This window comes from Tenrec ecaudatus, chromosome 8, assembly GCF_050624435.1.
Source record: "Tenrec ecaudatus isolate mTenEca1 chromosome 8, mTenEca1.hap1, whole genome shotgun sequence".
In the NCBI taxonomy this organism is placed as follows: domain Eukaryota; kingdom Metazoa; phylum Chordata; class Mammalia; order Afrosoricida; family Tenrecidae; genus Tenrec; species Tenrec ecaudatus.
The window spans coordinates 89,026,251-89,051,398 of NC_134537.1; the positions used below are offsets into that span (position 1 = coordinate 89,026,251).

The 25,148-nt window shown below is 46.5% G+C and overlaps 1 protein-coding gene across 1 annotated transcript in view; it reads left to right on the forward strand.

The window, feature by feature from the left end:
• LOC142455020 (tumor necrosis factor receptor superfamily member 10A-like) overlaps positions 1-25,148 on the forward strand; it is a 38,927-nt gene extending 13,779 nt beyond the window's left edge. Inside the window, exons 2-9 of the mRNA XM_075556508.1 lie at positions 7,942-8,038; positions 15,226-15,339; positions 16,055-16,166; positions 17,091-17,272; positions 17,574-17,605; positions 18,025-18,180; positions 19,709-19,784; positions 20,516-25,148. Coding sequence (XP_075412623.1) covers positions 7,942-8,038; positions 15,226-15,339; positions 16,055-16,166; positions 17,091-17,272; positions 17,574-17,605; positions 18,025-18,180; positions 19,709-19,784; positions 20,516-20,817 — 1,071 coding nt within the window. The 3' untranslated portion in view covers positions 20,818-25,148. The remainder of the gene's footprint in view (positions 1-7,941; positions 8,039-15,225; positions 15,340-16,054; positions 16,167-17,090; positions 17,273-17,573; positions 17,606-18,024; positions 18,181-19,708; positions 19,785-20,515) is intronic.

The following is a 25,148-nucleotide window of genomic DNA, read 5'->3' on the forward strand; positions in this document are numbered from 1 at the left end:
TTTCAAGATCTTCGGGGGCTCATTTTTCCTTCTCACTGGGTAGTGTTCCATGGTAGGTGTAAAACGCATTATTCTTTTTTTTTTTTTTTGGAAACACATTATTCTTACCCATTCTTCCATTGGTGGAGATTCAGGTGGTGTCTGTCTTTCTGCTATTGTAAATAGTGCTTATCTTAACTTTAATAATCATAAGTATGGATAATTTTTCATTTAACTCCTACTCTATCTGTGAGGAAGATTAAAATCAGCATTGTGGGTATGGTCAGGAAACCTGGTAGCACGTGGGTTATGTTGGGCTGCTAGCCATAAGGTCAATAGGTCCTTGATCTATTTTGAATTAGATTTTGTGCATGGGGTGAGGTATCAAGCTTGTTTCATCTTTCTGTGTGTAGAAATTCCGTTTTGTCAGCTCCATTTCTTGAACACTTGCATTTATCTTCCTTGAAGTGAGGGTTTGTGTGACATGATCTCTCCAGACCCTTCGCAGCGACTGTGCTACCTGAGAGTGAGCCTCTGAATGGGAGCCAAACCGTCCCTGCATCGTCAGGGAAGTAGATGAGGGACTAGGTACAGAGTGCAGAGAACAAAAGTTAGTATGCAAAGTGGTGAGTTTAAGCAGAAGGTGTGATTAGTCTCATCAAGACCCCCCCATCTCAGCGCTGGCAGGGCCTCCATGTTCCAGGGCTCTAGCGTAGCTCCATGTGTCTTGTCAGCAGGAATGTCTTGCAGGGAGTGAGCCTTTGTCCCGCCTCCAGGGAGCTATGTATCGCCTTCGCGCCTCCAGATGAGGTCATCAAGCTGCGACCTGATTGACAGGCTAAACTCCACCCCTTCACTCTTAAGTCTCACATTGGCAACAGATTATGTAAAACCACCGCGTGCTTGCATTCTTAGGTGTAAGTACCTTCACATGTCAGTTTTGATGACTTCTGTGACCCAGTCGTTTCTCAGTAATGCATTAGTTTGTTTCCACATATGTAATTTATTTTTCTTGTTCTCTCTGTTGTTGATTTCTAATTTCATACCATTGTGGTTAGCAAAGGTAATTCGCATAATTTCAGTCTTTATATTGAGGCTGTTTTGTGGCCCGAAATGTGGGCTGTTCTGGATAATGCCCCATGTGCATTGTCAGGGTGTTTTCTGTTCTAGGGAGTGCCTTTATAATCGTGTCTAAGCCGAATTCTTCAGCACCTTTTTAATGTAGTTTTTGTGGTAAAATTAGATGCCGCTGCGGATAGTGCAGTATGTGTGGTAAGTCAAAATGTATTCCTGTGAGGTTTCCATGCTTCACATGTGTGATTTGAGTCTAACACTAGGTTTAAACTTGTCATCTATGGGTGCCCCCAAGTTCTCTCAGGGATCCTGGTGCTGGCTGTGGAGGAGTCGCGGAGAGCCTGGCACTGTTTTAGCCAAACACAAAGACCAGTTTGCTGGGAGAAATTCCAAGTTTATTGCTGCAAGCACTGACACAAGGAAACAGGGGTTTGCTACCTCTGAGCTGCTTCCAAAATTTTCAGTAACTGTCAAGCAAGTTATATACCTTACACAGGCTTTTCAATAGTCCCAGGAGGTAATTAACATGTTTTACAATTACCAGAGGACTTTCAAGCAGCTGAACAAAAGGGACTAAGGCTCACAGGGAAACCGTTTACATTTCTCTAAGGTGGTGATTCTCACCCTTCCTGATGCCAGGACCCTTTAAACCAGGTCCTCATTTGCAGTGAACACCCCCCCCTCCCAGACAGTTATTCTCTTTGTACTTCAAGCTGTGATTGTGCTACTGTTGTGAATCAGGCGACCCCTGTGAAAGGATCCTTTGATCCCCAAAGGAGTCTCGACCCACAGGTTGAGAACCACTGCTCTAAGGGATCATCAGACCATTCGTTGATATTTCATTACTTCAGGCATGTCAGATGGCTACCCTCTAAGGCTTCTTCAAACTCCCAAAGGGTTGGAGCTGCAGTGTTTACCAGAGTGGCCATGTGTCCCCTCCCCTAATTAGAGTGTCCTTGAATAATTAACAGGGTTTGTAATAGGCCTAGGCCGTGAAAAAAATTAATCTTTAAAAGGGATTTTCACTATAGAGGCAGGGGCTGTTACATCCTGGGTCCCTTTGCACATATTACATCAAGAGGCCAAGTCCCCAACTCGGTTACATTTTCAGTGCTTGATTAACAGCAGGCTCATTCTTTCACCACCACTATCAGTGCCTTTTCTTGGGCTTATTAGGGGTCAACAAAAAACCAAAACGAAAACAAAACAAAACAAAAAATACGGCCCATGCAAGCAGTGACATCTCTGAAGATCCATTGGGTTTGTTAAATTCAAGACAGAGCGGTTAGCTCAAAGGTTATGGTGACTGTTATTTGGGATCTTATAAGGGTTATTGTAATGGGTTTTGTTTGTTTGTAAAGTACTCAGGACGATCATTGGGGCTTATTATGGAGACGTTGAAAGAAGATTGACACCTGCATCGCTGAGCAAAAGTTCAGGCGGATTGCACTCAGGAATTTTTTCCCATCATGGCAATGACCGTGATTTTTAAATTAAAAACAAAAACAAACTTTTTATTGTGAATTGGGACAAGGTTTACAGAAGGGATCCGTTTTAAAGGAATCCACTTTTGATACACAAAGCATTAGGGATGAATCTCAGAAGCAGTTTTTTAGACGCATAACTGTGGGATTAAAAAAACAAAACCCAGGACACTGGGATTCTGCTTGTATGATATTGTGGGAAAGGCAGCATGATGGGTTCGAGAGCACATCAGTGGTGGCCCCGGGCAGCACGGGAGAAGGAGTTCACTCCAGGTGGGAGCACAAAGGAACTTCGTAGTCATGTCCTAGACCTACTCTAACCAATAGAATTACAAAACGAATAAATAAAACCTTCTCTCACAAACTGGGCCTAAGAATTCTTTGCCAAAGGTGATACCAGTGACCTTTCCAAGTCAGGATATCTCAGGGAACGTTGTGCTGACAAACGAGATGACCAGACCCGAAGGAGCGTGATCTGTCATATGGAGGTTAACCTCCCTCCTAAGGTTCATGATTCTAGTCTGCTCAACTTAAATGAGTTTTATGTTGCTATCAAAGCACAGGTATTTTGTAAAAAAAATCATACTTCATTGTGTTTTCCGCTTAGAACCTGATCATTTTTCAAGGGTGGGAAGGGCAGTCCTCTGAGAATTCTGTTGGGGAGCGATCTTACCCGCCCCACAGCCTGATCGTGCCCCTTCAGAGCAACCTTTGTTCCACAAACTCAAAGACCTTTCAAAGCACCACGACTTGAGCATCTTGAGACCGCTACAGGGGTGGTTGGTGTGCGCGTGGAAAGGTGCAGCTTGGCGGGAGCAGTCAGAGCCGTGGGCCATTGCCTCCGGAGGGGCCGAGGCCGAGAGGAGGCCTCGATGAGGACTAGCAGTTTCACGTTGTGAAACATTTGTTTAATAAAGGTTCACACGATGCTGCCACCGCCTGTCGGACGGGTTGTCAACACTGCGTGCATTCCTGTGATGCTGGAGGCTCTGTGCCACCGGTATTTCAAGCGCCAGCAGGATCGACTTCAGCAGAACTTCCAGACTAAGAACAGACTCTGCAGAAGGGATAGGCTGTCCACTTCGGAGGGGTCATCCACAGAAAACATGACGAGTAGCAGCCGACCACTGTCAGATGCAATGCTGGAAGAGAAGGCCCTCGCGGCGGGGGGAGGGGGGAGTGGATCACAACCCCCCTGGAGAAGAGCTGTCTCCTCAAAGTAGAGCAGACTGTAACCCTCCGGATCGCGAAGAGCTTGCAGGACCCTCGTTTGCTCGTGAGGCACAACACAAAATTAGAAACAGCAGTTGCAAATGTCCATTAGCGATCAGACTGTACAAAATATGAATCTAGGACAACGGAAAGTCTCTAAAAGTGAAATGAAACACAGAAATCAATATCGTAGGCATTAGTGAGGGAAATGGACTGGCAGGTTGAACAATCACATGATTTTCTTTGCCAGAAACGACAAATTCAAGAGAAATAGCATCACACCCATGATCACACCCTCATGAAGCAGTCACTGAAGATAGGGGTGCCATGGCAAAGGGTGGCCAAGACATCAGGTGGTGCTAGGCTATCAGTAGGAATAGCGTCTGGGGTCTTAAAGGCTTGTCTTACAGGAAGCGGTCATCAAAGAGAGGTATCTGCTAAGTCTACAGGGAAGGAGCATACCAGCCGGTGAGGTCCAAGCATTGTTAATAATAAAATTCATGATCAGAGACTACATTCCAAGCACCTAGTTTGCAGAAGGCTATAGATGACACTTAAACACTTAAATCCATTTTCCGAATCCGTATGTGGATTAAGCTTCCATGGAATTCCCTCTGACCATTGACCAGAGATGTGAATGTTCCGTCCTCACAAAGAGTTCATTGGAAAGTGCATTACCTCCACCCTCTTGACCAGCCCAGGGGCGGCAGTCTTGCTTGGGTTTCCTGGGTGTGTGCTGGATGGAGCTCACCTTCCTGGGATCAAAGAGACTTACATATACTTGAGTCCTGTCTTGACTGCCTTGGGAAAGCCCCTGGACCCATATTGTAAGCTCCTCTGCCCCATTGTGTCCCAGTCATGGCCCTGATCCCTCTCAGGGAGCCCCACTGGTAACTATGTTGCATTTATCTGCTGCCAACCATGGTTATGGGACAGTGTTCTCTGACCGCACGTGTCTGTTTTTATAGCTATGTATAATAGCAAACCCTTGGACACCATTATGGCATCATGCTGTTAGTCGTCCCCATCTGAATGATGTCTCTATAGTTGTCCTGGCCTTGCCCCATTTAAGACTTCATAAATGGTCGCTCTCAAAATGAAGGCTAGTGGGACCCAAGACTATGGCCCTTAGACACTCTTCAGATCTGGAAGTGAACTCAGAGGAACCAAACATTCTCAATGAAAAGGGCAGCATTTCCCCAAGGACACATCGCAGCAGGGTGGGAAAGAGGGATGGAAATAGGAAGCACAGAGAGGGAGCAGACGCATGATGATGATGCACTGAGGGGCTGCAGTGTATAAGTGGAGACACAATATGTGTGAATTGATGATCTGCTCTGTACACATTCTCCTATTTCACAATGCACAGTTAAAAATAAAAGACTCCCTTATATGCCCAAGCATGTGGTAAATTTTTTATACTGCGCTATATGCTCTTAGAAAAATGTACAGTCTGGCTTTGTGTATGTGTATAAATTAGGTCAAATTTATTAATCATATTGTTAAAATCTTCATACTTTTTACACTCTTTTCCCCCCCAATTTTCTGTTTACTAAAGGGGATGTGTTCAATGCATACACATCAGTATTCCTGAAACATGCATGTGAAATGACTGCTCATGGCAGCCTTCCTTTCATTGTGTCAAAGTGGAAACAGTGTCAAGTCCACCAACACTTATAAGCAATAAATGATAACACTTAGCGTTTAGTCACAAGTGAGATTATTATACAGTGGCAAAGATGAGTGGACTGCTATGAACAACACAGATATTATGTCAGTCAAAGGGAGTAAAACACAAAAAGTGCCTATTGTAAGATTTCATTTCAAAAAAGGGCAAACTTGTCAAAGGGAGAGGACCTATTGATGGGTACGGTCAAGTTAATTCAACTCCTGGTGACACTTTGTACAGCAGAGTGGAACGTCCACCCCCGCCTGGTCCTGCGCCATCCTCACAATTGTTCTTGTTTGGGCCTGTTGTTGCCCCACTGGTTGGTCATCTTGTTGCGGGTCTTTCTCTTTGTCACTGCCCCTCCACTTTGCTAAGTCCGATGGCTTTGTGCAGGGACTGGCCTCTCCTGATAACCTGTTCAAAGTACATGAGCCAGACTCTCACCGTCCTGGCCTCTAAGGAGCGTGCTGGCTGTACTTCTTCCAAGACAGATCTGTTTGTCCTTCTGGCCGTCCATGGTGCTTTCGGTATTCTTCGCCAGCACTGTGATTCAAGTGCATTGATTTTTTTTGTCTTGATACGAGGAGCTTTGCGTTTTCTTACTCTTCAGATGGATTTTCCCCCTGTGTGGTAGCTTAAGTATACTTTGGTGCTGGTGGTTGACTGGCTGTGATCTCTCTTGCTAGGGGAGTTGGCAGGTCACACCTACATATGAGTTACCGACAGGAGGTGTGTATGCCTCCCCTTACACAACTGAGCACCGTTTGGAGAACTGTAGCCTTTGCTGATGTGAAATGTCAAGTGTTGTGTGGTCAGGGTCCCTCCATAGCTTCTACGGGGCAGTTTGGTCTTTCTGTGTGAAGGCTTACAGGTCGTGTGTCCACTGGAGGGCAAGATGGGTCATCTTCAGAGCCACAGGCAGGCTTTGATATTCGTGTGGACAGGACGGCATGAGTTTATTCTCTCAGTAGGTGAGAGGAGACTCTCCAAGGGATCTCAGGGCATGTGAGGGCAGCCCATGAGGACTGGCTCGGTGTGGGCTGGGTGGTGCCACCAGTAAGTGGTCCTTGTGGGGAGGGGGAAGGAGGGCTCGTTCATCACCAGGCGGGGACAGGAGTGCCTGGACTTGCCTGTTGGCATAAGCTAGGCTGGAACTAGGCAGGAGTGTGCCGTAGCGGATGCTGAGTCATTCCTGTGGTTCAGGGCTGGGGCATGGGAGCATATCTGCCAGTGATTGGATGTTGGCACGGAGTATGTGGTGGCATCATGGCTTTGCACACTGAGCCTCTAACCAGGACAGCTGCTCAAACCCGTCAGCCTATCCGAGAAGAAAGATGGGACTGTCTACTCCCATGAATGTTGGCAGCCATGGAAATTCACAGGGGAAGTTCTACTGTGTCCTATCAGGTGCCTATGAGTCAGAATGGACCCGTGGCAGTGGGAAGTGCAGGTGTGGGCAGGTTGTGCCTGCTGGTCTCTGGATGGGGGAGTAGAGAAAGGCCAGTACTTCCCAGTCACTGATTGGGGAGCACTCCTTGTTGCTGGGGAGGAGTCCGCCGCCTGGGCAGGCGGTGCACCTAGCACTCCTGCTGGTTGCTGGGGCCAGGGAGAGAATAGCAAGGGGAGATGGCCTGCTGGTTGCCGGGCCTGGGCCGCTCTGGGCAGGGCGAAGCGGGCCTGTTTACATGTTCAGATGCACAGAGGCTGCCTGGTTGGGGGCCTCTGATTGTCAGTCTTTGGTTTCATTTTCAGTGGTGTCTTCTGTCCAAATGACCAGGCACTTTCAAGGATGAGTAGTCCTGTCCCTAGTCCCTGGTTCCCTCCCTCCTCTGTGAGCCTCAGCTCCCTGCAGTGCACACCCACCATCCTGGCCTTCGCCCTTTGGGATCTCTCTCACCTTCTCCTCACCTTCTTTCATCCCATGCTTGTTTCCACAGTGTGTCCGTCTCCTCTTGAGAAGGCCACAGAGTGGCCTTTGTATGTTTGTATGCTGCTCACTCAAGGCCCCATTGCTTTGTCTCAGGATGGCTGCACTGTCCCGGGCTGGCCAGCATGGTGCTGCTACCAGTGGTCCAGAGAGCTCCACCCCAGGGGTTTCCATCCTGTCTCGCCATCCGCTTGATGCTAAGCGGTCCACTTCACTTGGTCTCTTGACTCTTAGTTGTGGGAAGATAGTCTGGTGTGTCGAAAACCTTGTCCTTTATTTCTTTTATTTATTTTTTGTGGATTCTTTGTGATTTTTGAATTCTTGTAGACCTTTTCTGTACTTGCTCACATTTTCTCGAATGACATTCATTCATTTTATAATAAGAGAAAAGGATAAAGTTTTTCAAGTGGATATGCGTTGGCTAGCCCCAAAGGCAGCGGACATCCCTGAATACAAAAGAATGTTGGAGAATCTACAGCTGGAGTAAAGGACCAGGCCCTTTCTGGTTCTGAAGGCGGGGACAGGACTGTCCAGTGCATCCTGGGATGGGTGAGAACCTGGAAGCCATTCCTGCTTACCCTGTTTTGTTCCCACAGGTCCCAGTTGAGTTGGCCCCAATCAACCTTCCGGACAGAGTTCACAGTCAAGCAGCTGCCCCACAGCAGCAGTCTTTGAAGGGAAAATGTGATCCGGGTATGTCCTAACACTGTCCCCTCATCTTTCCACCATCATTATCCATCTTCTTTCTGCCTTCCTTCCACCTTCGCTGCCCAGCTTCTTTCTGCCTTCCTTCCACCTTCGCTGCCCAGCTTCTTTCTGCCTTCCTTCCACCCTCGCTGCCCAGCTTCTTTCTGCCGTCCTTTTCTTGCTTTGGCTCTTTGTTGTTGCTTTGTTTTTAATAACTTTATTGGGGCTCTTACACCTCTTATCACAATCCATATATCCACCCACTGTGTCAAGCACATTTGCACATGTGCTTTGGCTCTTTATTGCACACTATATCAGACTCAGTGCCAGTGGGGGGCAAGTGACCCATTCCCTCATAGCGTCCCTTTCAGGGATGGGATTGAGACAGATGGATCAGCGTGCATGTCAGAGGGGCGTGGTAAGTACCGGGAAACATGGTAGAAGATGCATAAGATAGCAGCTGGTTTAGTGAAGCCTCGCTGGGTTGATGGCTTTGGGCTGAAACCCAAAGGTAAGCCATCCCAGTATTGGGGGTGAGGCAGGGCAGAACCCCCCACCCTTCAAAAAACAAACTGATGGCCATTGAATTGATTCTGACACATGGTGACCCTATAGGACATGGTAGATCTGCCCCTGTGGGTTCCCAGAAAAACTCTCTATGGGAGTAGAAAGCCTCATCTTTCTCCAACAGAGCAGCTGGGGTTTCAAACTTCTGGCCTTGAGATGAGCAGCCCAACAGTTAACCGCTAGGCCACCAGGGTTCCCCTGAGGTAGGACAGAGTGCTATGGAAAAGGATACAGCAGGAACCAGGATGGCAGGAATGTGGGCTAGGTGAAAAGGCGATATGTTTGTCATACCAGCATAGCATCAGGCTGCCCTGAGTACGATATCTGTGGAATAAATGTTGAGGTCCGGACGTATGAAGCCTCCTATCTACTTATCTGTCCTGTGTCTTGATTACTATAGCTTTGCAGTGGGCTGAAATTTGGTGGCATCAGTCAGTAGTTTTTGTCCAGTATTATGTTGGTTCTTTTGTATTTCTCTTTATCTTTGGAATCAGTTTGCATATCTGCAAAGTAAGTTACTAGAAGTTTGATTGACATTACATTGAATCTATAGATCAAGTTGGGAAGAATTAGCATTTTAATAATACGTATTCTTCCTGTTCATGAGCATGGAATTTCTCTCCATTTATTTAGATCTGCTTTGGTTTCTTTCTTTAGTATTTTGCAGTTTTCCTCATGTAAATCTCGTACATTTTTTGGTGTTTAATTTATTTTATTTTCAAATTCCAATTCTTCATTACTGATGTGTAAGAAAACAAGTGACCTTTGTGGATTAACCTTGTATATTGCTACTATATTTTATAATCATGTATTAGTTCCAGGAGTTTTTAAAAATCAATTCTTAAACGGTTTTACATAGAAAATCATGTCATCTGTCAACAAAGAGAGTTTTGTTTTTTCTTTTCCCCTCTGCATACCTTCTCTTACCTACGTCCGTTTACCAGGACTTCCAGAACGATGTGGGCTAAGACTGCTCTGGAAGGGAATGAACAACCTTTCGTGTTTCCAGTACTCGGGGGAATCATTGTAGTCTTTCACATGCATGTGTTTTTTTAATGTGTACTCAGATATATAATAGAGCATGTGGTGGGGGCGTAACTATGGAAACCTCCTAGACATAAGCACATACATCTCAAGCTTGAGCTCGCCGTGAGTCTGAGGCTAAGGACCACAGTCTTGCATCCATAGATCAGTTTGCCTCGTGTAATACATAAAGACAAAGTTCTCCATGCGACTTTACTGCATGGGTGTGAGGCCTTAAAAACATGTAAGCAGCCTTCTAAGATACCACTATTGGTACGCTTCCCACCTGGAGCAAAGAAGAGTGAAGAAAACCAGAAACTCAAGGAAGCAATCAGTCCAAAGGCTCACATCAGTCACAATCTCCTCAGGCTTGAGATGACAGGCATTAGATGGTGCCTGGCTTCCACAGTGGACCAGATCATTCTGACCATGGACACAAAAGAAGGATCCGCTTAGAATAGGAGGAAAGTGTAGACTAAAATTCAACTTCATGAAAAGACCAGACTTGCTCCTCTGATAGGGCTTGGAGGCACCCCCACCCCCCTTCTGACGTGGAACCGAAACCACTCCTAAAGGTCCTCTTCCAACCAAACAGTCCTTCGCTCACTGCTGTGGAGTCACTGCGGACTCACAGTGAGCCGCTGTGCATCTGAGACTGTAACTGTTTACAGGCCTAGGACTCACAGTCGTTCTCCCATGGAGCTGCTGGTGGTTTCGAACTGGCGACCATGCAGATCACAGCCCATTGCCTAACCACTGCACCACCAGGTGTCCACTAACGAAATAATAGACTGAGCCATAAAATAAGCAATACCATGCATAAAGAATGTGTTCCTTAGGACAGTCAACGAGAGGAGACCAAAAAGGGCAAATTTGCCCAATAACCAAGATGCAAAGGCATGAAGGGTCACAGAAACGGGATGAATAGAAATGGAAAGCCCGGGGTGGAAACAGAGCAGATCTGTTATGGATTTCGCAACCCATGTGACAGAGCAAACGGAAGTTTAACATCCTTTGCAGTGGGTTAATAGCCTTGCTTCTCTTTAGGTGGCATGTGCTTCACATCATGCTACGATTTAACCATTCAATCACATGAAGACATTAGGTTAGGATTTGTGTAACCTTCACCACCATCAGTTCCAGGACATTTTCTTTCTGTACTCTGTTGTTACCTGTCCCTGTGGGTTTCCGGGATGTAGCTCTTGACGGTAAGGGGGAGAGAGCGTCCTCTGCCCCCATGTCCTTCTTGCAGTTTCTGGCATGTTCACTGTGCTGTAGCAACACCATGATTAAAAAAACTCCATTCTTCGCTCCTCCTTATTTACTGTCCAACTTTCACACACATTGGAGTGATTGGAAAGAGTGTGGCTCGGGTTGGACACACCTTAATCTTTAAAATGACAACATGTTCGCTTTTTTGTTGTCTTTGTTTGTTTATTTTTTTAAAATAATTTTTTTGGGGGGGCTCGTACAACTCTTGTCACAATCCATACATCCATGCATTGTGTCAAGCACATTTGTACATTTATCACCCTCATCATTCTCCAAACAGGGGCTTTCTCCGAGAGCCAACAGTTTTGCTTTTTAACGGTTTAAAGAGGTCCTTTGCAACAGATTTGCTGAATGCAATTCATCATACCCATTAGGATTACTACAATAATATTTTTTTTTAAAAGGAAACTAGTGAGTGTAAGTGAGAATGTTTAGAAATCAGAGCTTTCATATGTTGCTGTCTATGAAGGTAACACAGTCAGATTTCAAATAACTATATCACCACACATTTTGGAGCTAGAAATGATAGAGAAATCTGGTGGTTCCTCAAGAAGATAAGCACAGACATATCATGTGACCCAGCAACTGCCCTTCACAGACATGAACAATGGAGCTCAGAGCGCGGATCCCGCTCTCCGGTGCACTGAGTGTGCTGCTAGAGAGGCTCCTGTAGCATGGGCACCCTGCTGCCTGCGCTCCCAACGCTCCCAGCGCTGCTTCCTCCGAGACTCCTGGCACCTCATCAAGCTTAAAGGGAGCAGATTTGCCATCCATAAAAAGATGCAGTCCCCTCTAGGAAGTTAGAAACCCGGTAGACTGTCTTAACAACGTTATGTATCACAAAGGCAGATTTCCACTTCTGACTGGGTGTGAACCAGATTCATGCACCCGACTACAGCCTTCCTAGCGTCTCTGCTTTGTGTTGAGAGTGCATTGGTTTGACTTCAGGAAGCTCGAGCTACAAAGTGGACTCAGAGACTTTTCAGGAAGTGGCTGTGGATTTTAGCCCAGAAGAATAGGCATTGCTGGATGTTTCCCAGAAGCAACTCTATAGAGTTGTGGTGGTGGCGACCTTCACAAACCTAGCTGTAGTAGAATTGGCTCTGTTTCAACGATGTAAATGGCTAAGAAAACCTACCCCCTGAAGATGCAATGGTAACATTCTTGAAAAATGACATAAGAGCCTCTATATTACAAAAATATCTGTGAATTTCATAGCTGTATAAAGCAAGATAACAACTACAACCCACTTTTGAGAATATATTTGTCATCTAGGGGAGTATATAAGGAAAATACTATTGATGAGATCTCCAGTCAAATTTCAATTATTTCTGCCTTTAAAAAGGACAGGATACTTATTTCCCACGGAATGTCTTCAGTATGGCAAGTCATCCAAGGATCGGTCTTCCATAGAGCAAAATGAGCGATTTCACACTTCACTCAATGCTGACCAATTCAGGATATGTGGAAAAACCAACGTGTACACTCCAGTAGAATTTATCACAGGAAACACATGCTATGAATATGGAGACTGGTAAAATCTTTGGAGAGCCTTCAACACTCACAGATGATATGGGAATGTCCAATGGAGCTAAGTCTTATGAATGTAAGCACTGTGGGAAGGTTTTACTCAATTCACATGCCTCTTTCAACATATGAGAATGCACAGTAGACCAGCCTTGTGTATGTGTGGAATGTAGCAGAGCTATTAAACCTTCACATCTCACTCGTATATGACTGCTCAGAGTGGAGAGCAGCCTTATAAATATAAGGAATGTGAGAGAATTTATCCTACATCCTCACAGCTCACTCAACATATGAGAATTCACAGTGGAGAGAGAGACCTTTTGCATGCAAGGCATGTGGGAGAACTTTTACTAAATCCACACACTCAGTAATATGAGAATTCACAGAGGAGAGAGGAATGTATGGATGTAAGGAATGTGGGAGAACTTTTACTCAATCTGGTAGTCTCATTGAATATAAAAAAATTCACAGTGGAGAGAGGAATATGGGAAAGTCTTTACTCATTCCTAATACGTCAATCAACCTGCGAATTCATAGTGGGAGAGAGGCCTTATGAGTCTCAGGAACGTCAGAGAACATTTACTTGATCCTCAGACATCAATAAACATTTGAGGACTCCCAGTGGAGAGATGATTTATGAATGTAAGCAATGTGGTGACTGATTTAGTGAATCCGAAAGCTTCACTGTGCATATCAGAACCTATATTACAGAGAAGCCTAGGAATAAAGAAAAACTATGCCACTCTTTTATAGTGTAATATGTTCTCTAATTTCCACTCAATTTTCTGATCTGATTTGTATTTTTAAAAATTATGAATTATTTTAATTTATAGAAACATTATTTTACAACATCATCAATATATAGGAATTTTGAAATATTTTATCCACTATTTTCTAAAATTTTTAATAAAGGTGATATTAACAATGCTGAAACACACCAAAAGAAGTGAAGAAATGAAAACTGGAATCAAGTATATACTTGTAGGCAGCTCATTGCAGTACTATTCACAACACCCAAAACATGGGCTCTGAAACCAGATGCCGGGAAAACTACGGTGTTACGTTCACTGAAATAGCATTCATCCAGTTAAAAAGTCCCAGTACATGGAATGACATGGACGAACTTGGCCCACATCATGTTGAGAGAAATAAGCCAGCTACAAAGGGCAAATGTTCGACGGTCCCTGCTATGTGCGATCTCTAAAATGGGCCAATGTGTAGGGACAGGAAGCAGAATCCCCAGTCCTGTCCAGGAGTCGAGGAGAAATGGCCAGTGACTTATGCTGCGTACAGAGTTTTTGGTTGTGATTATGAAAACATTTTTTAAAATACTGGTGGCCATCTCACAATATTATAAATATAATTAATGTCATGGAATTAGATGCCAATAATAGTTAAAATAGCAAATTTCATGTTGTGTGATTTTTGCCAAAAAGAAATAAATAAATCAGGAGGGAGTCAGGAAGCCAATTTTCTTAATTTCCAACAGTTTCCTTCATTGCCCCGACAGCATTTATTGATTAATCAGTTTACTATTGATATGAAGTGCTATCGTAGCATATTAATTAAAAATAGCTTTTAAAAACATCATTTTATTGGGGGCTCTTACAGCTCTTATAACAATCCACACATCAATTGTATCAATCACATTTGTACAGATGTTGCCATCATCATTTTCAAAACATTTTCTTTCTACTTAAGCCCTTGGTATCAGCTCCTTTTTACCTTCCCTCCCTCACCATCCACCCTTGTGGACCTCTGATAAATTATAAATTATTATTTTTATATCTTACACCATCTTCTGTGTTCCTTCATCCATGTTTCTGTTGTTCATCTCGTGGGGAGAGAGGGCTGTAGGCCAATCATTGTAGGTGGTTTCTCATTTTTCCTTCTTCTACCCTGCCCTCATGCTATTGCTACTCTCATTACTGTTCCTGAGGGGTTTATCAGTCCTGGATTCCCTGTGTCGAGAGCTCTTATCTGTACCAATGTACATGATCCAGTCCAGCCGGATTTATAAGTTAGAACTGGGGTCATGATGATGGGTGAGGGGAAGCATTAAAGAACTAGAGAAACATTGTGTGTTCTGTTGGTGTTATACTGCACCCTGTCTGACTAGTTCCTTCTTTGTGACCCTTCTATGAGGGAATGTCCACTAGTTTACACATGGGCTTTGGGCCTCCACTCCAACCCCCATCATTTGCATCAATATCTTTGGTTGTTTGGGGTCTTCTGATGCCTGATATCTGATCCCATCGACACCTGGTGATCACACAGGCTGGTGTGCTTCCATGTGGGCTTTGTTGCTTCCCTGCTAAGTGACCACTTGTTTAACTTCAAGCCTTTCAGACCCCAGATGCTATATCTTGTAATAGCCGGGCACCATCAGCTTTCTTCACCACATTTGCTTATACACCCATTTTGTCTTCAGCGATTGTGTCAGGAAGGTGAGCATCACAGAATGCCAGGTTATTAGAACAAAGTGTTCTTGCATTCAGGGAGGACTTGAGTAGACACCCAATGCCCATTGAGAGCAGCTTTTATAAAGGTGGTTTTCTTAGGGTACTTTTCGATATAAAATCAAACTTCATTGATGACTGTATAACATGTTTACTGTCTACTGATCAATAGATGCATGTGAAGAATGCAGAGTCGACGCCGCTGGCTATGGCCCGGGCAAACACTATTTCCCTCTTGAGGTTTTGAGGATGGTCAAAACAGGAAACCACCCTGGAACACTGCTGTCCAGCCTCTGGGAATCCTGTGAGCATTCCTTCATCAGCTTTATCTCCTTCCCTGCCCAGGTTTCCATCTGTCAGCATCTACTGGCAAGTGTGACCCATGCAAGCCCGGAGTGGAGTACACCAATGTGACAAACAGCTTCTCCTCCTGTTTTCTCTGCCATAGCTGTGATTTTGGTATGCACACACAGACTCTGGGCCCAGAGGTGGGGCTTGGGGTGACCAGGTGGAAATCAGAGCTGAGGTGGAGTGGGGACATGGAGACTCCAGTCCAAGATGGCCTTCTGTATACCTTGAAACATAAGTGTGTCTTAACACACAGACAGAAATTAATGATATAAACTGTGGCATTTGGTAGAGAAAAAGGTTTTTTAAGTATCGGTTGGAGATGGTGGGTTACTGCTCATTGCTTTAAGATAAAGGGCAATATAATTGTGGCTAATAATTCTAGGGAGGGGCAAGTACTTGGTTTGAAGTTGCTGCCCTGGTTCTAGTCTTGTGCCAGCCTCGTGGCTCTGTCTGTCCAAGGCCTCGCTACCATGGCTCCTTAACCACTCCCACCCCCACCCCCGTGCCTCTCAGCAGGGCCAGTTTTGATGGAGTATTAGGAAGTCCACTCAAGAGGTCCCCTCCATCCAATGTTCCTCGATGACTACCTCATTCACACTATGTACCCACCTTCAACACCCCCTCCCCCTTCAACACGGAGGCGTGCTCTGCTCTATTGTACGATAGCAGAGCAGTGAGAAGAAGCTGTGCTCTGGCCTGTGGCTGCAAAAACCAGGCCTGAAATTGACTGCAATCGGGCTGGTTGACCTGAGTGGGATGGGGTGTGGGTGGCTGAGTGCCCAGTCAGGGAAACCGTCTGTAAATCCTTGTCCGTTGTCTCCAGATCAAGTGGAGAGAACTCCGTGCACTGCCACCAGAGACAGGGAATGTGTGTGCAAGCCTGGAGGTTCTCGTGACGAAAATGACACGGAGATGTGTGGAAGCCACATCCCTAGGTGAGACTCAGGGCTGAGGGCTCCCACTAGCCAGGTGGCCTGAGGTTCCGAAGTTCCCTGTCCTCTTCCTTCTGTCGAGTCCCTTCTGGCCCCCATAGGGCTTTCTTGAGCCCATGAGTCTCGTATGACTTCACAGACCCTCCTGATCCATCTGCCTGTTCCAACAGCATGCCTGCAACCGTCTCTTCCCCCCTCCACTCTGCACTCTTTCCCTGAGCCAGGCAAGCTCTCCCCTAGGGACGTGGGTCAGTGTCCACGCTTTTCTTAATATTTTTTCTAAATGAGAAGAAAATGATTGAGGAGATTCAAGCTCAGATGAAATTATCATATGCATCATGAAATATGATTTTTATGTTTATTTTTGGAGACAGGGACTCATAGGACAAAAGAGTTTGTGGCCTGAGAATGTCAGAGTGAGGCCACAGATCAGTCCTTCGGGCTTCACTGATAGCCCCGAACCATCTCAGCCTGGGGCGGAGGCCAGGCCCTCAGGAGCGCTGGTATCTCCTCTGTCCTGGAGGTTCAGACACCGAGAGTCCCTCCATTCTGCCCTGAGCCTCTCCTGTGGCCCCCCATGGGCATGTCAGCCAAGGCAGGGGAGCCAGGAGTGCTGGGAGGGAGGGGAGGCGGACTGGTGCAGGGGGCCCAGCTCCTGGCCCAGGGGACTAGGTGACACTGCACCTGGAGGAAAGTCTTTTAGCCACATCAAGTGCCCCTCGCTGCCCAGGGAGGCACCATGGGGGGACATCACCCTTGGAAACTCGAAAGCCAGGTCCCTCCTCTAGGGGACACTGGGGAGGGGCTGTTACTCTTCTCATCTTCCCAGCCCCCCTCATTTCTCTCTGCATCTGTTCCCCGGTGCCCTGATTGGATGGTTGAGAACATTCCATGTACCCCCAAGAGTGACCGGAAGTGTGTCCCCAGAAAAACAGGTACCAAGACCACAGAGAAAGCCAGAGCTTATGAAGAGCCAGTGCCCACTGGCCTGGGGACTCCCACCACTGCAACTCCTCCTCCCTCAAGCATTGAACCCTGGAAGATTTGGATGATCGTTCTGGGGGTCATAGGTCTGCTTCTGGCACTTGGCTGTTGGAGCGCAACTCAAGGTAAGGCAGGATGAGGGTGAGGCAGGGGATGAGCATGTGCCATGCTTTGCTGACTCCTTCATTGTCCCCTCAGCTGCACCCCACCCCCAGTGCCCTCCCCTCCGCCCACATTCAGCAGGCAGAGCTGGTTCTTCCCCTTGTGAGGCGCTTCCACGCCAGAGAGCTGTGGGCTCTTGGAGGAGCGACTTTCTGTTCCTCACCTTCTCCCCGTCTCCTTGTGATGCCCTGCCAGCTGGCCCTACCCCGGGGAGGGACTGGGGATGCCCACGGGCCCACCCTCAACACAGTCCTTCTCTTCCAGGTGTCGGCGTGATCTCCAAGGTCATGAACAGAGTAAGTTGGCGTCCCTGGTCTGAGGGACTGCCTCTCAAGGAGCTGCTTCCGGCTCACACACTGTCCCACGAGGACTGGCTCCTTGGCATGGCCTCTGCTCATCCTCTAACTCCCCACTGTTGCCTGCTGGCTCTGGGCGGACTGTAACTTGCCAGGTGGTCCATGTGCCTCCCCACAGGCCCACGGTGGTGCAGGGTCCTGTCCTGCTGCTGCTTGTGAGGTCCCTTCTCCCCCACGGCACAGTGTCCACAGACAGGGTGACCCTGCTGTGGGCACCATCCAAGGGTCCCAGCAGAGCCAGGATCTGCTGAGCTGTGTACCCACCTGGGGTGATGTCCTTGAGAGGCTTGGGGAAGGCAGGACCAACCTACCTGTGGGTCCCTGTAGAGTGAGTCTCTCTTCCTTTGGTCTGGCTCCAGTGGCAGTGCCCCAGCAGATGGCCCGAGTCTGGTGACAACGCCCACAACGAGGCCCTGAACAGCAAGCAGAACCCTGAGCTGGAAACAGAAGACAAGGAGCAGGCGGAGGTGGCAGGTGCCCTTGATGAGATCCCCATGGAAGCTGAGTCTCTCCTGGTGAGTGGGTGACACTGTGGCCCCGACCCTTCTGCGTGCCCACTCATGTGGTGGGAAGAGGGTCGGGCATGTCCAGGCAGCTCTCCTGGGCCACGGGAGTGTGGTGAGATTGAGGAGACCTCACCGTCATGGAGCAAGGTTGGACCCTCTGCTTATCCCAAGTAGTTGCTAAGCCTTCCTAGTCTCCTGAAGTCACGGCCTTCGTCATGGAGCCCAGCTTCTGGGATTATTTGTTCCGCATACAGATTGACTAAATATGGTTGCAACCCTGATGCACAATTTTCCTGAGTTTAACCACGCAGGGCTCCCTTGTTCTATTCAGGCCACTGCCTTGTGCTCCATGGACAGGTTCTGCAGGAGCACAAGGAGCGCTCAGGAGCTTCCCGTCTTCTCAGGGGATCCATAATCTGTCATGCTCCTCAGGGTTGAATGCCTTTCCCAGCAAATGACGCCCCATGTAAGTCCTCTAGAGAAATCTTCAGTGACTTTGGAAAGCCTGGACTCACCCCACTCCCACCCCACCCCCAACTCTCTGGTGTGTTTTTATTGTTGTGACTATGGGAAATAATTTCTTATTGAAATCTTTGTACATATTCCATATATATACATATATATGCCTGTATATGGCGGATTAATATACCAAGAACTGAAATCTTCAATATTCAGTGTTTCTCTCGTCGAAGACAATGATATTCATCAATTTATATCTTTTATTATCACTCAAGGAAATAACTTCTCTGATCTTTTCCAAGGCTCGTGCTCCTTGGTTTCATGTGTCGGGTATAAAGCAGCCCCTGCTTGCAGTGTTGAGCCTGCTGAGCTAAGGAGGCACAGGCTTGACTTTGACTTTGGTCGGAAGCTTATGATGGGTCTCACCAGGAAGAATTGTGCCCGCTCTCGTTTGCTACATGAGTCGAAATTCTTAGTGTTATAGTATACCCCTCAATGCTAAAGTGTTTTCTAACCATCAGACTCGTTGGTTAATTTTATCCAGCCATTTCAGCCTCACTGGGAGCTGTCTGACATTTTCATTTTTAATGAAAATAATTGCTATTATTATTAATTAATATATTGTCATTTACTAAAACATACTTGCATTCTGGAAAAAACCCTGCCTTTGATTTTGCACAGTGCTCTCATCGATGGTCTTCTACTTGAGTTCTCAGAAAGGCATTTGGAGACTGTCATCTTTTGGTGGACTGGTGGGATTGGCAAGACGGGGCAGAAAGAAATTCTCTGGGGTCACGGACTTGGTCCGTGTCTTCATTTGAATGTTGGTTACACAGCCGTGACCAGCTGTTAGGCCTGGAACCGAGCACGCAGTGTCTTTGCCCCTCACTGTATGTCACGAATCCCATCGCAAGCAAACACAGATGGAGGGTGGGAGGCTGGTAGGAGTATTGCTGTTCGCAGCCAGTCCCAGAGAGCTGGCATGTTGCAGGTCACGCAGCTGGCCGAGTGTCCGGGTCAGCTCTGGAATCCAGGAGGCCCGACTCAGATCCAAGGTGTTCTCTGCTGTATTTTGTAGGAACCCGCACACGCCCAAGGGTCTCAGATGGGAAGAATGCTGCTGGTTCCCGCGAGTGACGCAGACCCCACTGAAAGTAAGTCTTCTCGTCATGGCAGTGTCTCATCACAAAATAAACCAATTATATCGCATTAATACTTTTGTGTATTGTCTAAATGTTCAAATCGTCTTATTGTTTATATCAAGGTGCACGAAGCGAACTCTTAAAATGAATGCCATGCCTTCCATTATAAAGCCATCACAATCTAAGACACTGTATTGGGGCCTCACCTTATGTCTACCGGCAGGCAATGTCAGATCATTTCACCTGCATCCCTTTTAATCTCCACTGTGGTGCTGTGATGGCTGATGCTGTGCTCCGGCTTCCAGGCTGAATTGTTGCTCAGTTTACTTGCCCATTGTAGCGCTACCGTGGAGCCAGGCCCTGATTCTTTGTTCTTTCTGCTAAGGCAGATGCTTCAGGCCAGGGCCCTGACTCCAATAAGCACAGCCCAAAGTGGTGTCTCTTCCCAGAGGCCTATTGCACACGACCCTCTGTTGGCCTTGTCCTCTGGTAGCATAGCCTGCTTGCTTTTCCCTTAATGGCCTGTCCCGCTTCCCAAGGTTGGACTCCAGTCCTCTTCTGGGGACTGGTGGCCTCTTTGGACTGGTCAAGGTGAGACAGTGATCCTCGATCCTCTGTGTTTGGAGCAGTAGGTGGGGGAAGTGGAGCAGTAGGCGAACCAGACTAGGGAGTGCCCTTCACCCAGGCCCTTGTTGAGGTGTGCCCCACCCAACTTCACTTTCTGTGTCTTTGTTCTCACCCAGCTTTGCGCTCATCCTTTGATGACATCATAACCCACGTGCCCATTGATTCCTGGAACAGAATCATGCGGAAATTGGGCCTCACAGACAATGAGATCCAGATGGCCAGAAAGAGTGCACACTACTCTGGTGAAGAACCACACCAATTGCTAAGCAAATGGCTCCACAAATTGGGGAAAAAGGCCTCCATCAACACCCTACTGGATGTCTTGGAGACCCTCGGAGAGAGACATGCAAGAGAGACAGTTCAGGACCACCTGGTGGGCTCTGGAGTTTACACCTGGGAGCCATACATGTGCCAGTGAGCCTCTGACGCTGTGATAACCATCTGCATGTGTCATGAAAATGAACAGCAGATTGGTTCCAAGAAGATGAAGTTTCAGCATGCCCTCCTTTCCACACCATCACTTTCACCATCAGGCATCACCTTCTCTCCTCCGGGTACTCTCGTATGTCCCAGAGTGCTGCCACTCGTACGGTGGCCGTTCAGAACTTACCACGCAAAGGAGAACGGCTCCCGTCTTTGGGTTCCGGTGTGTCCCCAATAAAAATGCAGACATCTGTTGGGGAGGGGGGTCCTCCTCATCCTCAAGCCTGTGGCGAATGGTCAACTCGGATCCAGGAGCCAGATGCAAGATCCCAAGGACGTGGTTTCCTCAGGTGCTTGCTCGTGGCAATAAATCCTCTCTCTTCTTTCTCACAAGGCGCATTTTGTGCCCCGCAGGGTGGCAACCACAGCATATGTGAGACTGTGTACAGGTGCAGCAAGTCTCCTTGACCACGTGGCGCGGCTGGTGGGTTTGAGCCAGTGACCCTGTGATTAATAGCCCAATCTCTAACCCACAGAGCTGCCAGGATCCTTGGCTGAATTCAAAGATGCCAGCATAGCTATAGCTTACAATTCATCAAATACAGAGAAAGGAACTGATTTTTTGCATAACACAAAAGTGCCAGGAAAAACACACAAAAAAGAGATGTTAACCAACCTTTCAATACACTCACACACACACATAAATACGCTACATGTAGAGTTATATTTCATACAGTGCTTCAGCTGACTTATGACAATCAACTTTTTATAAAATTTCCCCAGTCCTACTGTAAAAATTCTAGAACATTATCTGATAGGTGACACCAGAGTATCTTCATGACTACTCAGGTCAAATTTTTGGTTGGATAATTTAGGGTTTTGTAATTCATTTTTTACTTTTCTTAATTTATATTTTTTACCTTTTTTATGTTTTAAAAATTAAAAGCGCTTTTTTTGCGGGTTCTTACAGCTCTTATTACAATCCATACATCGATTGTATCAGGCATATTTGCACATCTGTTGCCATCATTCTCTTCTAGAAATTACTTTCTATTGAGCCCTTGGGATCAACGTACGTCTCTATTTTCCCAACCCCTCCACCCTCATGGCCCCTTGATAGATTATAAGTTATTATTTTAATATCTCATATTGACCGCTGTCTCCCTTCCACTATGCTTTCTGGTTTTGTTCCACCTCTAGAGGGATAGGTGGTTATGTGTCAGTCATTGTGATTGGTTCCCCCTTCCTCCCCTATTCATCCCCCATTCCCCCACCCTTTTGGTATCACTATTCCCATTCCTGTTCCTGGGTTCCGTGTGTTGTGAGCTTTTTTATCTCTTACCTATACCTAAATGCATGCTCCGGTCCTGTCCAGAGAGAAGCAGCACTGGAGTCATGAAATCAAGGATGAAGAAGCCTTAAAGGACCAGAGGTGTATTGTGTGATCCATCGGTGCTCTGCTGCACCCTGATTGACTTCACTGCTACCCCTCGATGGGGGAATGCTCCATTGTCTACAGATGGGCTTTCGGTCTCAGCTGTGACCCCCCTCATTCTCAACAATGTGTTTCTCTTAGGAATCTTCTGATGCCTGTTGCCTGGTCCTGGTGAGCCCTCATGATCGTACCGGCTGGTGTGCTTCTTCCATGTGGGCTTGGTGCTTCACTGCTGGATGGCCGCTTGTTTAACTTCAGGCCTTTCAGACCCCAGGCAGTATATATTTTAATAGCCAGGCACTATTGCTTTCTTCACCAGATTTGTTTATGCACCCAATTTTTCTTCAGCGATTGTGCTGAGGAGTGGGGGTGGGAGGTGGGAGACGGTGAGCATCGCAAAGTGCCAGATTATTAGATCAAAGTGTTCTTGTATTGACGGAGCGTATGAGCTGAGGCCCAAAGTCCGTCCATAACCTCAGTGTTTTGCCTTATAAATATATGTACATCTGCCAATACCTCTATGTTTATGGGTTAATGTATTTACATAGTACACACCTCTGCTTATACCTCTATAGCTTTGCTTCCTAGAGCCTTCCTCTGTTTCCTTTTGCCTCCTCCTGTCCCACCATCACATTGCCCCTTCTTCCACCTCTTAATACTTCCTCTCAGCTAGATGGCATTCCTCTACTACCTCCAGGAGCCCTACAATTTCCTTGTTGGTTCGAATTCCCTAGTTGTTACTTTGTTGATGGTTTGGATAGTTTGGGGTTTTACTTCTTGGTCTGTTATCCACCCTGAGTTTCCTCTTGTGCGTGGGGCTATTAAGGTGACCACATTTTAACATTGGTAAAGCGGGGCACCATTGATAAAACTCATATCCTGGCGAAATAGCCACATGGCAGCCGAAAACCGTATACCCTAGCTTGTCGTGCATTCTTTCCAAAAATCGGGGCTTTTTTTTTTAATGTGGGACGCGGGAAAAAATGTTAAAAATAGGGATGTGTGGTCACCTTAGGCTAGGTAACACCTTGTTTCGTTTTTCTGCATGTGGATATCCATTGTTTCAGCATCACTGGTTAAAGAGGTCCATACACGTGGCCTCCACAGGGGTAGAGGGGTCTCAGGCAACAGTGCAAGGGGATTGGGGGAGCCCAACCTGTGGTACAGTGCCTGGGGAGAGGGGTACCATGGGAGGAGGGAGTAATTCCCCTAGGGGAGTGCTGTCAGAAGACAACTGCTGTCTGGGTGTCCTGCTGCAGCTGTGTGAGTCTCAAAAGGGCAGCTGAGCAGCTCCTGGCATGCCGACCAGCCCGGGAGGTGGGGGTGGCGACCAGAGCAGCAGGAACAGCACAGCCGGCTTTGCTAGGAAGTCCCAGGGATCAGGTCTCAGATCTGTGGGGCTCTGGTACTGGGCAGATGCGTAGGAGGATTGCCTCATGGACAGGGGAAGCACTAACCCAAATCCTCCTGCTAGCCCTCCTGGACACCTGGCCTGCTGTTCCAACGAACTCTTGGTATATGCTGCTTACCTGGGCGCCATCTTGACTCGGTCCTCTGGCTGGGTCATTTCTAAAGGGACAAATCTTTGAAACTTGACAATTTTTAAAGGTAGATGACTACTAATTTATTGACAGGTAGATAGTTATAAATTTAGACTTGACAAGTCGTATCTACATGTGGCCCATGTATATGGTATATCCATGAGCCAGAAAATCAGTGTGGGTCTCCGTTTACTCATCTCTGCCCCGGGATTGGGAGAGTGGGGACAGGGCGCTAGATCAGAGCTAGGAAAATGGAAAGTAGGTTTTATCTGCCATTTACGGTCAATGTTGATGACTTGGCTGGGCATCATGTTGAGAACCTTCTGCCCATCTGGCCTCAGGAGAGAGAGGGAGGTGATCTGTTCTTGAGGCCCAGCATGCTTTGAAGGAGGAAGGTGGCTGTTGCTACCGATTTGTTTGAAATGTTTGCTGAGGCCTCAGTAGTCTCTCTCGCTTTCAGTGGTCTGTGAATAAGAACTGCAGAGTTGCGTCAGAGGGTGTGCATTGCCTGTCTGACTGTAAGCTTCTGATTCTACATGAACCACTGGCACATAGGTCAGGCAGGTCTTACATACTCTTGGAAGGGGTCTAGAAATGATCTAATGTCCGTGTCTTGGTTTACATTTTAGCAACCATTTTGGTTCTGCCAAACCTTTCTCCACAGTGTTTCCGTCATGTTTGGACAATGTATTTTTTTTTTCTTAAAAGATCATTTTATTGGCGGCTCTTACAGCTCTAATAACAATTCATACACCAGTTATATCAAGCATATTTGTACCTCTTGGCTAGTCTTAATGAAGTCGTAACTCTTAGGAATCTTGATCTTTCCATCTCAAGGCTTTGTGTGTATGGGGCTAAAAAGAGGCTTGCAGGAACTGGTGTCACGGCACCAAAAAAGAAAAAGTGAAAGTATAGGCACAGTGAGGGCAGTGCTGTTAAGAAAACAAACAAAAAAGAAAAGACAAATCCGCTTATACTAGTCAATTAAGTTTCATCACAACAATTTCTCATTTTACTCTTTACAATTTTAACCTCATCAGTGTTCCTTGTGTATATGCCTTTATAAACATGTCTTCATATTTCTTTAACATAGTCTTATTGAAATGTGAAAACAAATAATAAAAAGAATGTCATATTGTCTTTATGGCTGTTTTTTGTTGTTGCTGTTATTTTATACCCAGTACAAATAACATGTGGAGATTGCTCTGTATGTTTTTAATGTTGAGATTTTTCATGAAATTTTCTCATGGAGGACCCCTTTGGAAAGCATTGGCAATATCAAATAATACTACAGGGAAGGCTATTAGATACAAACTACATTTGTACGTATGAATTGATGACCAAATTAAA